The sequence below is a fragment of the Esox lucius genome, chromosome 15 (genome assembly GCF_011004845.1).
Source record: "Esox lucius isolate fEsoLuc1 chromosome 15, fEsoLuc1.pri, whole genome shotgun sequence".
Classification (NCBI taxonomy): domain Eukaryota; kingdom Metazoa; phylum Chordata; class Actinopteri; order Esociformes; family Esocidae; genus Esox; species Esox lucius.
In genome coordinates this window covers 17,404,077-17,418,929 of record NC_047583.1, presented here as the reverse complement: position 1 = coordinate 17,418,929, position 14,853 = coordinate 17,404,077, and the positions used below count along the sequence as shown (strand labels likewise).

Below are 14,853 nucleotides of genomic sequence, written 5' to 3'. Positions count from 1 at the left end.
ATAATTGAAGCTGAATTGAAGGTACAATTTGATTAAGCAACTACAGTAATAGTAAAGAAAGAAAAGGGAGCACCAAAGAACTCTACAGTTTCACCCCCCCCCCCCCCCTCTGGTCTGCAGCCCTTTTCAACCCCCGGATATTTGCCACTCGACCTGGACAGAAGAGCCCAACAGCTCTACATGATGAGAACTCCACAGACAAGGACAAGGAGGATGGCGTTAACTACACCACTGTGGATTGGAGAGAATTCATGTGCAACACCTGGCACCTGGAGCCCACGCTCAGGTAAACCATTTACTAAACATTTTATATATATCAAAAATTTACTACATTATTGGACTAAATTAAATATTCATGTCACAAAGTTATCAAGTGAATGATTATTTTGAAATAGTAGAAATCGCTTTTGAAAACCGATGGTACAACACTGTAAAACTTCTGGCAAAGTGCTGGTGTTAGATAATTTTTTAGGTTGGTAACATGTTAGCATAGAAAGATCTATATTTGAGCTATATACAGATTACCATACATAGCGGCTAGGGCTGCATGTATTCGATAAAATATTGAAGTGCGATTTCTAGACAAATATTGCAGTTATGGTTATGATTTGCGAATTTCAAACATGTAAACAGCATAGATAATCTTCACTTAAAAATAGAGATCATATCCTACATAATGTGCTATTAAACTGACAAAAAATCTAGTTCAGTGTTTTTCTATTGTACACTTACACCAATTTGAAGGTGCTGCCTGTGTCAAACTTTAACTGCTCATTTAAAGCAATGGCGTTTGCAGTGTTTGCTATGTTGGTGCAGTTGTCATAGTTAGGAAACACTTCTCAATCCTTGAGGTATATTTTCTCCCATATTAAGTATGTTTGTAGGCACCGAAATTTAAGCCAAAACTTTTAATAACCATGCTGTTGTGTATGCTATGTGGGTCAATATCTTGGTGCCGCTCGCTAACTTTAAGTAGACATCTTCACTAGCAGTTGCAGTGTTAACTCAAACTAACATTGAAAAACCAAGTATTTAAACAAGATTAGTCCATGTATTTAAGTAATATTAAGAATACTTAAAGCAGCTGCAAGAAAATCTATTATAGATGTACGATGCATGCCCATTGCCTCGCGTGAAGCGCATCTCATCCCCCCATTTTTTAGCTGAAAATCGCGTAAGTTGGCAATTTGGATATTGCAAATGTCAATATCGCAATTTCGATTATAATTCAATAAATTATGCATGCCTAATAGCCGCAAATAAGCATTTTGTCCTATTACATAGAGGGCCCCTTTTTGCAGTTTCTACAATCACAGCTCTGATCTGGTTGACAGGCTACTTAACGTTAACCTTAATTAATAACGTTAATAAGCACCCCTAATTAATAGCAACACTATAGACAATTTCTGCGTCTTATCCAAAATAAACCACAGCTGTAAGCAAACACAAATTATATTGTTGGCACAGTCGTATGCAAAACAAACTCTGGTTCGGTTTGGTGCTCATTGAAAGACAGCTGATGGTAAAACTAAATTTTCTGCACATGCAGGTTGGAACATTCACAACAGATTGCCACTACAGGGGAATGCAAATTGTTTTGCAGTCTTGACCAAAACACTGCTATCGCTAATAATTAAAATCTCTTTGGCTCAAGACAGTGGACCAGTTACATTACTGTGACACAGGCAAGACATCATGTCATCACATTCTGCTTTCCATAGTTCCTTGTGTGTTTGAGATATAACTTTTTTTAATTATTATTGTGTCTCTCCATCAGACTGTTGTGGATCCATTTTTGCTGTGTTTTGTGAAAGTAATTTTCAACTAATGCATTAGCCCAGGATTGGGTCAAAACCCTATACATTTAGGTATATATCTCTGTGAGGTTTCTTGAAGTCATCTTAGTTAATTGTTAATTTCCACAGGCTCATCTCCTGGACGGGACGAAAGATTGACCCTGTTGGTGTGGACTATATCCTCCAGAAGCTTGGCTTCCACCATGCAAGGACTACGATTCCCAAATGGCTACAGAGGGGAGTGATGGACCCCCTGGACAAAGTCCTGTCTGTCCTTATAAAGAAACTAGGCACAGCACTGCAGGATGAGAAAGAGAAGAAAGAAAAGAAGGAGAAGATAGGGAGAGACAAGGAAGAGCACTAACTACGACACCAATTCTTTGTAATATGATATTTAAAAAGCTAGAGGTCAAGTTGTATATTACAAACAAAAAATAACTGGAAAACACTGGGTATTTTCTTGACTACTGTACACAGCATTCATCATTTGCACATTTACTGCTAAGCTGTGTGAATTTGTGCTTTGATGTTTACTATAGTGCATGCCAATTTGGGTTTTCAATGACAATTTGTGCAGCTTTTTTGTTTATATGTATATATTGAACAAAGTAGTAAGTAATGTCTTATTTGACTGCCTGAAATTTAGATTCTGAAAATCCCCGAAATGGATTATATGCTATACATACTTTGTATGGTGTTATTAGAACAAACACATTGAAGACATAATTTATTATCTTTTTAAAGATTTTGTTGTGGGACCACATGGTAAAGATATAATGAGGAATCTCATTGTAATTTTTTTTTCTAAATGAATTCCAATGACTACATTTTGTGTAGAAGACTTCCTTTTAACAAAAAAGCATTGGATGGTTTAGGTCCATCTTAAACATTATAAAATTATTCTAATCATAAACTTTGGTTGTTTTTATTTAATTGAATGTGTGTAAAATGTGTAGGCTGGGCCATATCCCAGATAAGCTGGGTGTGTCAAGACTTTTTAAGGGGGAATAACAACGAATATCCAAATTTTTTTTAAGTTAAATAGTTTGAGATAATTGTTGGACTCTCTCTAAGAATGCAACCCTCTCAGGGAGAGCAGGGTCATGCTAGCTAAAGTGCAACATAAGAGGGTTAAATTAATGTCCCTTGACTAATGCAAATTGATAGCACTTTGTAAATTAACAATTCTCTATGTTAAAAAAAGATTTTCTTTTCACAACAGAAACATAACATTTATTGTGGCACAAGCCTGAGTTTCTTGCGTAGGGAAGATAGTCCGACAATTATTTCACGTGATTCATGAACTTAGGCAAATTGTTGATATTCATTGTTATTCTGCTTTAATATGTGCAATAGACCAGTGTATATAAAATAACTGTGAAATTCTTAAATGTTTTGATTTCTTAACTTAATAAAATCATTGCCATCCAATTTTAAATCAGACTTCTGTCTTGTATACCTACTGTTATTCCTGACCTACAGTGGATATAAAAAGTCTACAAACACCTGTGAAAATGCCAGGTTTTTGTGATTTAAAAGAATGAGACAAAGATTAATCATGTCAGAACATTTTCCACTTAATGTGACCTATAATGTGAACAATTCAATTGAAAAACAAACAAAAATCTTCAAGGGGGAAAAATGAAAAATAAAAACCTTACAATAACCTGGTTGCATAAGTGTGCACACCCTCTTATAACTGGGGATCTGGCTGTGTTCAGAATTACACACCTGCCATCATTTATAGTCTCTGATTAATCACAAATGAAGTTCAGCTGTTTTCCTGATATTTTCTTTGTTGCATCTCAGAGAAAAAGTCATGGTCCGCAGAGAGCATCCAAAGCATCAGAGAGATCTCATTGTTGAGATCTTGCTGATGCATGCCCATTGCCTCCTGTGGACCTCAGCCACCTTAGTGATGAGGAACAAGAGAAAGTCAAGAAAATGCTGTGGGAAGAATCAGCTGTTTTTGCACGAGACAGTCATGATATTGGATGTATTCCTAGTTTACAGATGTCAATCATCCTCATAGACGAGATTTCAGTGCAGAGAGCCTACTCCTCGGTCCCCAAACCATTGTTCAAAGAGGTGAAAGAGAATATACAAGATCTGCTCATGAAAGGCTGGATTGTGATATCTGAGTCCTCTTATGCTGCACCTGTGGTCTGCGTCCGGAAAAAAGACAGTACACTCCACCTCTGTACTGATTATCGTCTCTTGAATCAGAGGACCATCCCTGATCGACATCCCTTACCTACGATACAAGATCTGACTGATACTCTCGATAGCTATACCTGGTTCAGTATCCTTGACCAAGGAAAGGCCTATCACCAGGGTTTTATCGCCAAAGACTCCCAGCACCTCACTGCTTTCATTACCCCCTGTGGGCTGTATGAATGGATTCGTATCCCATTTGGCCTCTCTAAAGCCCCCGCGGCCTTCCAGCGAAGTATGGAGGAGATGTTAGGTTCCTTGAGAGATGATTGCTGTCTCCCGTTTCTTGATGACGTACTTTGCTATGCAAAAACCTTTGACGAGCACGTGGAAGGTGTCCGCAAAGTACTCCAAACTCTTCAGAGACATGCGGTGAAACTGAGACCTGAAAAATGTGAGCTATTTCGACAGGAAGTAAGATACGTGGGTCGTCTTGTGTCAGCTCAGGGAGTGAGGATAGACCCCAAAGACCTGGATGCAGTGCAGTCATTAGCCAGTAGGACACCACAGACAGTTGGAGATGTGAGAAAGCTTATCGGGTTCCTGGGCTATTACCGTTCCTACATTCAGGACTTTTCAAGGATTGCAAAGCCCATTTATGAGCCACTACAAGTCAAGCTAGGACAAGCAGCTGTGGGGCGTGGTAAAAGCAAAGGTCCACAACTACCATCCAGAACACCTGTAGAGTGAGCCACCGAACATCAGAAAGCCCTTGACCGACTTGTGTCTCTCCTTGTTAACCCCCCTGTGTTAGCATATCCTAACTTCAACTTACCTTTCGTATTACACACAGATGCTTCAGACCAGGGGCTGGGCGCGATTCTTTATCAACACCAGGATGGCAAGTTGGAGAGTTATTGGGTATGGGTCTAGGACTTTAACTGCAGCTGAGTGAGACTACCATCTGCATAGCTGGAAACTAGAGTTCCTTGCCCAGAAGTGGGCTGTGTGTGAAAGGTTTAGAGATTACTTATTTTATGCACCTCACTTCACAATATACACAGACAACAATCCACTCACCTACGTTATGACCACAGCAAAGTTAAATGCTGTAGGACATCGGTGGGTTGGGGAACTCTCCGACTTCAGATTCAACATAAAATACAGACCAGGAAAGTCTTACATAGACGCTGACACGTTGTCGCGTCTCGCTTTGGACATTGAGGCTTTTGCGGAGTCCTGTACCAAAGAGTGTGCTGAAGACGTGGTTTGTGCGGTATGGGATGGAAGTAAAGTAGCAAACAGAAAGATGTAGCCTGGGTGGCGGCTCTCAACATCTCCTCCAAAAGCTGATCCATCTCTCTCCTTCGATCAGGTGGGTAAATGTACAAAAACACCTCAGAGGTAGAATTTAGCCATGCTGAAATATATGTGGGATGTGAGTGGACTGTTTAAGTGAAATCATTTTTGTTAGGGTCTGTTTATGACTTTGTATATAATGTTACATTATGAACAAAATGTTGCTGGTTAATCCTGATTTCTGTTGCAGGTGTTATAATCTGACATCTCAGAAAATACCACAAGTTTTGAATCGCTTTCGGACTTGGGCAGAATACATGGGAGGACCGCGTGGCCTAATGGATAAGGCGTCTGACTTCGAATCAGAAGATTGAGGGTTCGAGTCCCTTCGTGGTTGGATGTCTTCTCGGCTGCTCCCTCACAGTGTGTGCGGATTGTGTAATCTGACATCTCAGAAACATACGGAAAGTTTTGAATCGCTTTCGGACTTGGGCGGGGAGAAATGGCTCACCACGTGGCCTAATGGATTTCTCAATGTCTCCTGTGAAAACCTTGCTGGTTAATGGTGATTTCTGTTGTTTAGAGTTATCTATCTCTTTATAACCCAAAATGTTTGTAGCGAGTAGGATAATCTCACCTCTGAAGAAAATACTAAATGTTTTGACTCGCTTTTGGACTGGGGCAGGACCCAGTGGCTCACCACATGGCCCAATAGATAAGGTGTCTGACTTTGAATCCACATTTTTGAGATTTTGAGTACCTCCGTGCTTGTGTTTTCACTGCGTCTCACCCTAACCATTTTTGATAGCTCATTTCTCAATGTCTTCCCCGAAAACATTGCTGGTTTGTCACGGTTTCTGTCATGTTTCTTAAATAGACTGGGCTGTGTCTTTCTAACCTTGCCCAAATGGATGAGCTGTTAGTTTGATGTGACCTCCCGTAAAAATGATAGTCTTTTGAATTGCATTTGGAATCGGTTTGACCAAGCAGCTGGCCATGTGGCCTTTTGGACAAGGCGTCTGACTCGGAATCAGGAGATTGTGGATTTGAGTGTCTTCATGGGTTTGTTTGTTCACTTGGTCTCTCCCTTACAATTTGCGGTGGTTCTCTTGCATTACTGTGCTCACTTTTCAATGTCTGCCCTGAAATCATTGTGGGTATATCCAGGTTTCTGTCACATTTCTTGAAAAGAGTGAGCTATTGAGTTGGGCATCGCTGGCACCCCTAGGCTGACTGCGTGGCCTAATGGATAAGGCGTCAGATTCCGGATCTGAAGATTGAGGGTTCGAGTCCCTTCGTGGTCTCTTTTCTTGTTACTTTCTGCTGTTCCAGACAGTCTTTTTTCTCAAACCCAAAAATATTGTTGCAGCCAGGACAGTCTGACCTCTCAGGAAATACAAAAAGTTTTGAATCGCTTTCGGACTTGGGCAGACGACACGGGCAGACCACGTGGCCTAATGGATAAGGCGTCTGACTTCGAATCAGAAGATTGAGGGTTCGAGTCCCTTCGTGGTTGGTTGCGTTCTCTGCTGCTCCCTGACAGTTTGGGTTTATTCTCCTGCCTTTCTGTGCTTGTTTCTCAATGTCCTCTGTGTAAACATTGTTTGTCAATCCTGCTTTCTGTTGTTTAGGGTTTTCTATGTCTTAATTACCAGACATTGTAGCCATTGGAGGAGGGATAATGTGACCTCTCAAGAAATAGCACAAGTTTTGAATCGCTTTCGGACTTGGGCAGAATACATGGGAGGACCGCGTGGCCTAATGGATAAGGCGTCTGACTTCGAATCAGAAGATTGAGGGTTCGAGTCCCTTCGTGGTTGGATGTCTTCTCGGCTGCTCCCTCACAGTGTGTGCGGATTGTGTAATCTGACATCTCAGAAACATACGGAAAGTTTTGAATCGCTTTCGGACTTGGGCGGGGAGAAATGGCTCACCACGTGGCCTAATGGATTTCTCAATGTCTCCTGTGAAAACCTTGCTGGTTAATGGTGATTTCTGTTGTTTAGAGTTATCTATCTCTTTATAACCCAAAATGTTTGTAGCGAGTAGGATAATCTCACCTCTGAAGAAAATACTAAATGTTTTGACTCGCTTTTGGACTGGGGCAGGACCCAGTGGCTCACCACATGGCCCAATAGATAAGGTGTCTGACTTTGAATCCACATTTTTGAGATTTTGAGTACCTCCGTGCTTGTGTTTTCACTGCGTCTCACCCTAACCATTTTTGATAGCTCATTTCTCAATGTCTTCCCCGAAAACATTGCTGGTTTGTCACGGTTTCTGTCATGTTTCTTAAATAGACTGGGCTGTGTCTTTCTAACCTTGCCCAAATGGATGAGCTGTTAGTTTGATGTGACCTCCCGTAAAAATGATAGTCTTTTGAATTGCATTTGGAATCGGTTTGACCAAGCAGCTGGCCATGTGGCCTTTTGGACAAGGCGTCTGACTCGGAATCAGGAGATTGTGGATTTGAGTGTCTTCATGGGTTTGTTTGTTCACTTGGTCTCTCCCTTACAATTTGCGGTGGTTCTCTTGCATTACTGTGCTCACTTTTCAATGTCTGCCCTGAAATCATTGTGGGTATATCCAGGTTTCTGTCACATTTCTTGAAAAGAGTGAGCTATTGAGTTGGGCATCGCTGGCACCCCTAGGCTGACTGCGTGGCCTAATGGATAAGGCGTCAGATTCCGGATCTGAAGATTGAGGGTTCGAGTCCCTTCGTGGTCTCTTTTCTTGTTACTTTCTGCTGTTCCAGACAGTCTTTTTTCTCAAACCCAAAAATATTGTTGCAGCCAGGACAATCTGACCTCTCAGGAAATACAAAAAGTTTTGAATCGCTTTCGGACTTGGGCAGACGACACGGGCAGACCACGTGGCCTAATGGATAAGGCGTCTGACTTCGAATCAGAAGATTGAGGGTTCGAGTCCCTTCGTGGTTGGTTGCGTTCTCTGCTGCTCCCTGACAGTTTGGGTTTATTCTCCTGCCTTTCTGTGCTTGTTTCTCAATGTCCTCTGTGTAAACATTGTTTGTCAATCCTGCTTTCTGTTGTTTAGGGTTTTCTATGTCTTAATTACCAGACATTGTAGCCATTGGAGGAGGGATAATGTGACCTCTCAAGAAAATAGCACAAGTTTTGAATCGCTTTCGGACTTGGGCAGAATACATGGGAGGACCGCGTGGCCTAATGGATAAGGCGTCTGACTTCGAATCAGAAGATTGAGGGTTCGAGTCCCTTCGTGGTTGGATGTCTTCTCGGCTGCTCCCTCACAGTGTGTGCGGATTGTGTAATCTGACATCTCAGAAACATACGGAAAGTTTTGAATCGCTTTCGGACTTGGGCGGGGAGAAATGGCTCACCACGTGGCCTAATGGATTTCTCAATGTCTCCTGTGAAAACCTTGCTGGTTAATGGTGATTTCTGTTGTTTAGAGTTATCTATCTCTTTATAACCCAAAATGTTTGTAGCGAGTAGGATAATCTCACCTCTGAAGAAAATACTAAATGTTTTGACTCGCTTTTGGACTGGGGCAGGACCCAGTGGCTCACCACATGGCCCAATAGATAAGGTGTCTGACTTTGAATCCACATTTTTGAGATTTTGAGTACCTCCGTGCTTGTGTTTTCACTGCGTCTCACCCTAACCATTTTTGATAGCTCATTTCTCAATGTCTTCCCCGAAAACATTGCTGGTTTGTCACGGTTTCTGTCATGTTTCTTAAATAGACTGGGCTGTGTCTTTCTAACCTTGCCCAAATGGATGAGCTGTTAGTTTGATGTGACCTCCCGTAAAAATGATAGTCTTTTGAATTGCATTTGGAATCGGTTTGACCAAGCAGCTGGCCATGTGGCCTTTTGGACAAGGCGTCTGACTCGGAATCAGGAGATTGTGGATTTGAGTGTCTTCATGGGTTTGTTTGTTCACTTGGTCTCTCCCTTACAATTTGCGGTGGTTCTCTTGCATTACTGTGCTCACTTTTCAATGTCTGCCCTGAAATCATTGTGGGTATATCCAGGTTTCTGTCACATTTCTTGAAAAGAGTGAGCTATTGAGTTGGGCATCGCTGGCACCCCTAGGCTGACTGCGTGGCCTAATGGATAAGGCGTCAGATTCCGGATCTGAAGATTGAGGGTTCGAGTCCCTTCGTGGTCTCTTTTCTTGTTACTTTCTGCTGTTCCAGACAGTCTTTTTTCTCAAACCCAAAAATATTGTTGCAGCCAGGACAGTCTGACCTCTCAGGAAATACAAAAAGTTTTGAATCGCTTTCGGACTTGGGCAGACGACACGGGCAGACCACGTGGCCTAATGGATAAGGCGTCTGACTTCGAATCAGAAGATTGAGGGTTCGAGTCCCTTCGTGGTTGGTTGCGTTCTCTGCTGCTCCCTGACAGTTTGGGTTTATTCTCCTGCCTTTCTGTGCTTGTTTCTCAATGTCCTCTGTGTAAACATTGTTTGTCAATCCTGCTTTCTGTTGTTTAGGGTTTTCTATGTCTTAATTACCAGACATTGTAGCCATTGGAGGAGGGATAATGTGACCTCTCAAGGAAATAGCACAAGTTTTGAATCGCTTTCGGACTTGGGCAGAATACATGGGAGGACCGCGTGGCCTAATGGATAAGGCGTCTGACTTCGAATCAGAAGATTGAGGGTTCGAGTCCCTTCGTGGTTGGATGTCTTCTCGGCTGCTCCCTCACAGTGTGTGCGGATTGTGTAATCTGACATCTCAGAAACATACGGAAAGTTTTGAATCGCTTTCGGACTTGGGCGGGGAGAAATGGCTCACCACGTGGCCTAATGGATTTCTCAATGTCTCCTGTGAAAACCTTGCTGGTTAATGGTGATTTCTGTTGTTTAGAGTTATCTATCTCTTTATAACCCAAAATGTTTGTAGCGAGTAGGATAATCTCACCTCTGAAGAAAATACTAAATGTTTTGACTCGCTTTTGGACTGGGGCAGGACCCAGTGGCTCACCACATGGCCCAATAGATAAGGTGTCTGACTTTGAATCCACATTTTTGAGATTTTGAGTACCTCCGTGCTTGTGTTTTCACTGCGTCTCACCCTAACCATTTTTGATAGCTCATTTCTCAATGTCTTCCCCGAAAACATTGCTGGTTTGTCACGGTTTCTGTCATGTTTCTTAAATAGACTGGGCTGTGTCTTTCTAACCTTGCCCAAATGGATGAGCTGTTAGTTTGATGTGACCTCCCGTAAAAATGATAGTCTTTTGAATTGCATTTGGAATCGGTTTGACCAAGCAGCTGGCCATGTGGCCTTTTGGACAAGGCGTCTGACTCGGAATCAGGAGATTGTGGATTTGAGTGTCTTCATGGGTTTGTTTGTTCACTTGGTCTCTCCCTTACAATTTGCGGTGGTTCTCTTGCATTACTGTGCTCACTTTTCAATGTCTGCCCTGAAATCATTGTGGGTATATCCAGGTTTCTGTCACATTTCTTGAAAAGAGTGAGCTATTGAGTTGGGCATCGCTGGCACCCCTAGGCTGACTGCGTGGCCTAATGGATAAGGCGTCAGATTCCGGATCTGAAGATTGAGGGTTCGAGTCCCTTCGTGGTCTCTTTTCTTGTTACTTTCTGCTGTTCCAGACAGTCTTTTTTCTCAAACCCAAAAATATTGTTGTAGCCAGGACAGTCTGACCTCTCAGGAAATACAAAAAGTTTTGAATCGCTTTCGGACTTGGGCAGACGACACGGGCAGACCACGTGGCCTAATGGATAAGGCGTCTGACTTCGAATCAGAAGATTGAGGGTTCGAGTCCCTTCGTGGTTGGTTGCGTTCTCGGCTGCTCCCTCACAGTGTGTGAGGATAGTATAATCTGATTGCTGGTTCGTCAAGGTTTCTGTCATGTTTCTTAAATAGACTGGGCTGTGTCTTTCTAACCTTGCCCAAATGGATAAGCTGTTAGTTTGATGTGACCTCCCGTAAAAATGATAGTCTTTTGAATTGCATTTGGAATCGGTTTGACCAAGCAGCTGGCCATGTGGCCTTTTGGACAAGGCGTCTGACTCGGAATCAGGAGATTGTGGATTTGAGTGTCTTCATGGGTTTGTTTGTTTACTTGGTCTCTCCCTTACAATTTGCGGTGGTTCTCTTGGGCTTATTCTTCTGCCTCTCTGTGCTTGCTTCTCAATGTCCTCTGTGTTAACATTGTTTGTCAATCCTGCTTTCTGTTGTTTAGGGTTTTCTATGTCTTTATTACAAGACGTTGTTGGTGGAGGGATAATCTGACCTCTCAAGAAAATACCACAAGTTTTGAATCGCTTTCGGACTTGGGCGGACCACGTGGCTTAATGTATAAGGCATCTGACTTCGAATCAAAAGGTTCAGGTTTAGAGACTCTTTGTGCTCTTTAATCCGGATTTCTGTTGTTTAGAGTCAACTATGTCTTAACCCTTTGGCGCGTACGATCACACCAGTGTGATCAATCTAGAGTGGTCCCTGGAGCGTACGATCACACTGGTGTGATTAGAACGTCATGTTTAGAACGCACCATTAGCATACCTAGCTACAAGTAACGTAACAATGGCTGGTAAAACCGCGCTATTATTTACTCACATTTAGCTCAAACAGTGTTTATAATTATATTTCCTGATTGTAATTGTTTCAAGACCATACTATGATATTAACCAGGTAGAAAGCATTCAAATCGGGACAAGAAGTGTTAGTTACGTACCAACAGACAGCCAACACTAATGCACAAAAACGAATTATATTAGCGACTACTACCGATCAAAACCATTGCAAAAACTTTCTAGAAGTTACGTTCCCCGTTGTATGCATTTTATATAGTTTATTAATTTTCACTGCATTGAATAACTGGTCACGATTTGTTAGCTAGCAGGCAGCTGACGTTTGCTAGCGGTTAGCTGACGTTTTCTAGCTAGCTACAGTAATAAATCAACCAACTTTTGTAGCTCTTAGAATTCGAGTCAACGAGAGAAGCTTGCAATGCAATGCATGTAGTGTTCCTTACCTAGCAAGGTGACTGTTCAAAGGCTGGCGTGAGTTCAAATGCTGCAGAGTACCGAAGTCACGTGCAAAAAAACTCACGCTGGGGGGTCGGTAAGGAATATTTGAAACTCACGCGTGAAAAGGTTAATAACCCAACATTGCGGGTAGAATAATCTGACCATCCATCCATTATCTTCCGCTTATCCGGGGCCGGGTCGCGGGGGCAGCAGTCTAAGCAGGGATGCCCAGACTTCCCTCTCCCCAGACACTTCCTCCAGCTTTTCCGGGGGGACACCGAGGCATTCCCAGTCCAGCCGGGAGACATAGTCCCTTCAGCATGTCCTAGATCTTCCCCGGGGTCTCCTCCCGGTGGGACGGGACCGGAACACCTTCCCAGGAAGGCGTTCCGGAGGCATCCGAAACAGATGCCCAAGCCACCTCAGCTGACCTCTCTCGATGTGTAGGAGCAGTGGTTCTACTCTGAGCTCCTCCCGGGTGACCGAGCTTCTCATCCCATCTCTAAGGGATCGCCCGGCCACCCTGTGGAAATAGCTCATTTCGGCCGCCTGTATCCGGGATCTTTTCCTTTCGGTCATGACCCAAACCTCATGACCATAGGTGAGAGTAGGAACGTAGATTGACCGGAATTTCTTCACCACGACAGACCGATACATCGACCGCATTACTGCAGAAGCTGCACCAATCTGTCTGTCAATCTCCCCTTCCATCTTTCCCTCATTCATGAACAAGACCCCTAGATAATCTGACCTCTCAAGAAATTTCAAAATGTTTTGAATCGCTTTCGGACAAATAGCTCACCATGTGGCCTAATGGATTTCTCAATGTCTCCCGTGAAAACCTTGCTGATTATTCCAGATTTCTGTTGTTTTTCTATTTCTATGTCTTTATAATCCAAAAATGTTTTAGTTGGTTGGACAATCTGACATCTCAAGACAATACAAAAAGTTATAAATCTTTTTCGGACAGGAGCTGTTCAAAGTGGAGAACGACGTGACCTAATGGATAAGGCGTCTGATTTCGTGGTTGGTGTGTTCTGTTCTCTGACAATTTGTGCTTGTTCTCCTGCGTTTCTGCACTTGCTTCTCAATGTCTCCAGGAAAAACTTGCGGTTTCATCCAGTTTTCTGTCATTTGGATTAATAACAGTTAATCTGACTCTATAACCCAAACCAATTGTAGCGGTTAAGATAATCTCATCTCTCACGAAAATACAAAACGTTTTGAATCGCTTTCGAACTGAGGCTGGGCAAAGTGGGAAGAATGGATATTATGTTATTATAATTTTATACTTCATTGTTATAGAGATTTCAGGCATTTCTGATTGGACAAAAACAATACTACCTTAGGATTTCATACTATTTATCTACAATGTATTAATTGATCTATTAGTAGTTATAAATAACTTATGAATGCCAAAATATGTCAATATTTCTCCATTTATATTTCTTCATGTAAGACTAACTAGTTGCTTTGAATCCTGAAGGCTGTTTGGCTGATAGCCGGGGTATATGAGACTGTTGTGTTGGTTCATAATAGTAGAAAGGCCTCTCAGTGATTTTTGGAATATTGCTAGTATACCACAGCTAAGTGCTGTAACTCAAATCTGGTTGAGATGGTTAATTACTCTTCCTGATGGCCTCTGAGATCTTTTCTCTTAGCACGGTGTGTTTTACATTTAATTGTATGAATAACATCATACTGACCATTTTCTTGTCTCTATCTGAGTCCTGTCTAAACTCTTTCCTACAGATCCCTCTTTTGATTGGTTCATATGGTACCCAGCTAACTTTAGCTAACTTTAAGCTAACTTTAACATGGATCTTTATGGAGCAATGCCAATCGCGATTAGCAAAACCATGGATCTCTATGGAGAAATGCTCATCGCGATTAGCATCTATCAACACAACATACATGTTATGCTAATACGGAAAATACACAAAGATTATATCAAAGTAGATATGCTTCTTACAGACATACTTACAGACTTAGTCCTTCAAAAACTACCAAAGATGAAGATAGAAAAGTAACAGCATGTCCTCTCAGTAGACCAGATTCAGAAGCAAAAAAGGAAATCAACGGCAAGAGAGGAGGGACTAAAATCGGAGAACTCAAATGCAATACAACTTTACACCATGCAATTCAAATTTACACCGCTAGATGTTTTTAATTCAACACAGAGTGGGGGCAGAACACCTCTGGATCATCCAGATGTTAATTGGCAAACTTCAGACGGGCCTGGGCTGATTCCTCAACATTCTCAGGATCATTGCAACTCCACAAGGTGAGATCTTCAAGAAGTTCAAGATGACAGTCAATCTCCCTCGGTCTGGGGCTCCATGCAAGATCTCACCTAATGGGGCATCAATGATCACAAGGAAGGTGAGGGATCAGCCCAGAACTACTCGGCAGGACCTGGTCAATGACCTTAAGAGAGCTGGGACCACAGTCTCAAAGAAAACCATTAGTAACACACTACGCCATCATGGATTAAAATCCTGCAGCACATGAAAGGTCCCCCTGCTCAAGCCAGCGCATGTCCAGGCCCGTCTGAAGTTAGCCAATGACCATTTGGATGATCCAGGGGAGGAATGGGAGAAGGTCATGTGGTCTGATGA

General features: G+C 42.3%; 1 protein-coding gene and 12 non-coding genes across 23 annotated transcripts in view; all 13 read left to right on the top strand.

Annotated features, from left to right (window-relative positions):
* kiaa1109 (KIAA1109 ortholog) overlaps positions 1-3,234 on the top strand; it is a 78,526-nt gene extending 75,292 nt beyond the window's left edge. For all 11 annotated transcript variants that reach the window (XM_034297553.1, XM_034297554.1, XM_029125648.2 and 8 more), the window contains 2 exons: positions 121-286; positions 1,926-3,234. In XM_034297553.1, the coding sequence (XP_034153444.1) occupies positions 121-286; positions 1,926-2,160 (401 nt within the window). In that variant the 3' untranslated portion in view covers positions 2,161-3,234. The remainder of the gene's footprint in view (positions 1-120; positions 287-1,925) is intronic.
* Positions 3,235-5,573: 2,339 nt separating this feature from the next.
* Positions 5,574-5,646, top strand: trnaq-uug. Its single transcript has one exon. It is a non-coding gene; the product is annotated as a tRNA-Arg (tRNA).
* An 834-nt stretch (positions 5,647-6,480) lies between these two features.
* On the top strand, positions 6,481-6,553 carry trnar-ccg. Its single transcript has one exon. It is a non-coding gene; the product is annotated as a tRNA-Arg (tRNA).
* Positions 6,554-6,692: 139 nt separating this feature from the next.
* trnar-ucg lies at positions 6,693-6,765 on the top strand. Its single transcript has one exon. It is a non-coding gene; the product is annotated as a tRNA-Arg (tRNA).
* Positions 6,766-6,996: 231 nt separating this feature from the next.
* Positions 6,997-7,069, top strand: trnar-ucg. The gene has a single exon. It is a non-coding gene; the product is annotated as a tRNA-Arg (tRNA).
* An 834-nt stretch (positions 7,070-7,903) lies between these two features.
* trnar-ccg lies at positions 7,904-7,976 on the top strand. Its single transcript has one exon. It is a non-coding gene; the product is annotated as a tRNA-Arg (tRNA).
* A 139-nt stretch (positions 7,977-8,115) lies between these two features.
* trnar-ucg lies at positions 8,116-8,188 on the top strand. Its single transcript has one exon. It is a non-coding gene; the product is annotated as a tRNA-Arg (tRNA).
* Positions 8,189-8,420: 232 nt separating this feature from the next.
* trnar-ucg lies at positions 8,421-8,493 on the top strand. Its single transcript has one exon. It is a non-coding gene; the product is annotated as a tRNA-Arg (tRNA).
* An 834-nt stretch (positions 8,494-9,327) lies between these two features.
* On the top strand, positions 9,328-9,400 carry trnar-ccg. The gene has a single exon. It is a non-coding gene; the product is annotated as a tRNA-Arg (tRNA).
* Positions 9,401-9,539: 139 nt separating this feature from the next.
* trnar-ucg lies at positions 9,540-9,612 on the top strand. The gene has a single exon. It is a non-coding gene; the product is annotated as a tRNA-Arg (tRNA).
* Positions 9,613-9,844: 232 nt separating this feature from the next.
* On the top strand, positions 9,845-9,917 carry trnar-ucg. The gene has a single exon. It is a non-coding gene; the product is annotated as a tRNA-Arg (tRNA).
* Positions 9,918-10,751: 834 nt separating this feature from the next.
* trnar-ccg lies at positions 10,752-10,824 on the top strand. Its single transcript has one exon. It is a non-coding gene; the product is annotated as a tRNA-Arg (tRNA).
* A 139-nt stretch (positions 10,825-10,963) lies between these two features.
* Positions 10,964-11,036, top strand: trnar-ucg. The gene has a single exon. It is a non-coding gene; the product is annotated as a tRNA-Arg (tRNA).
* Positions 11,037-14,853: the final 3,817 nt, after the last annotated feature.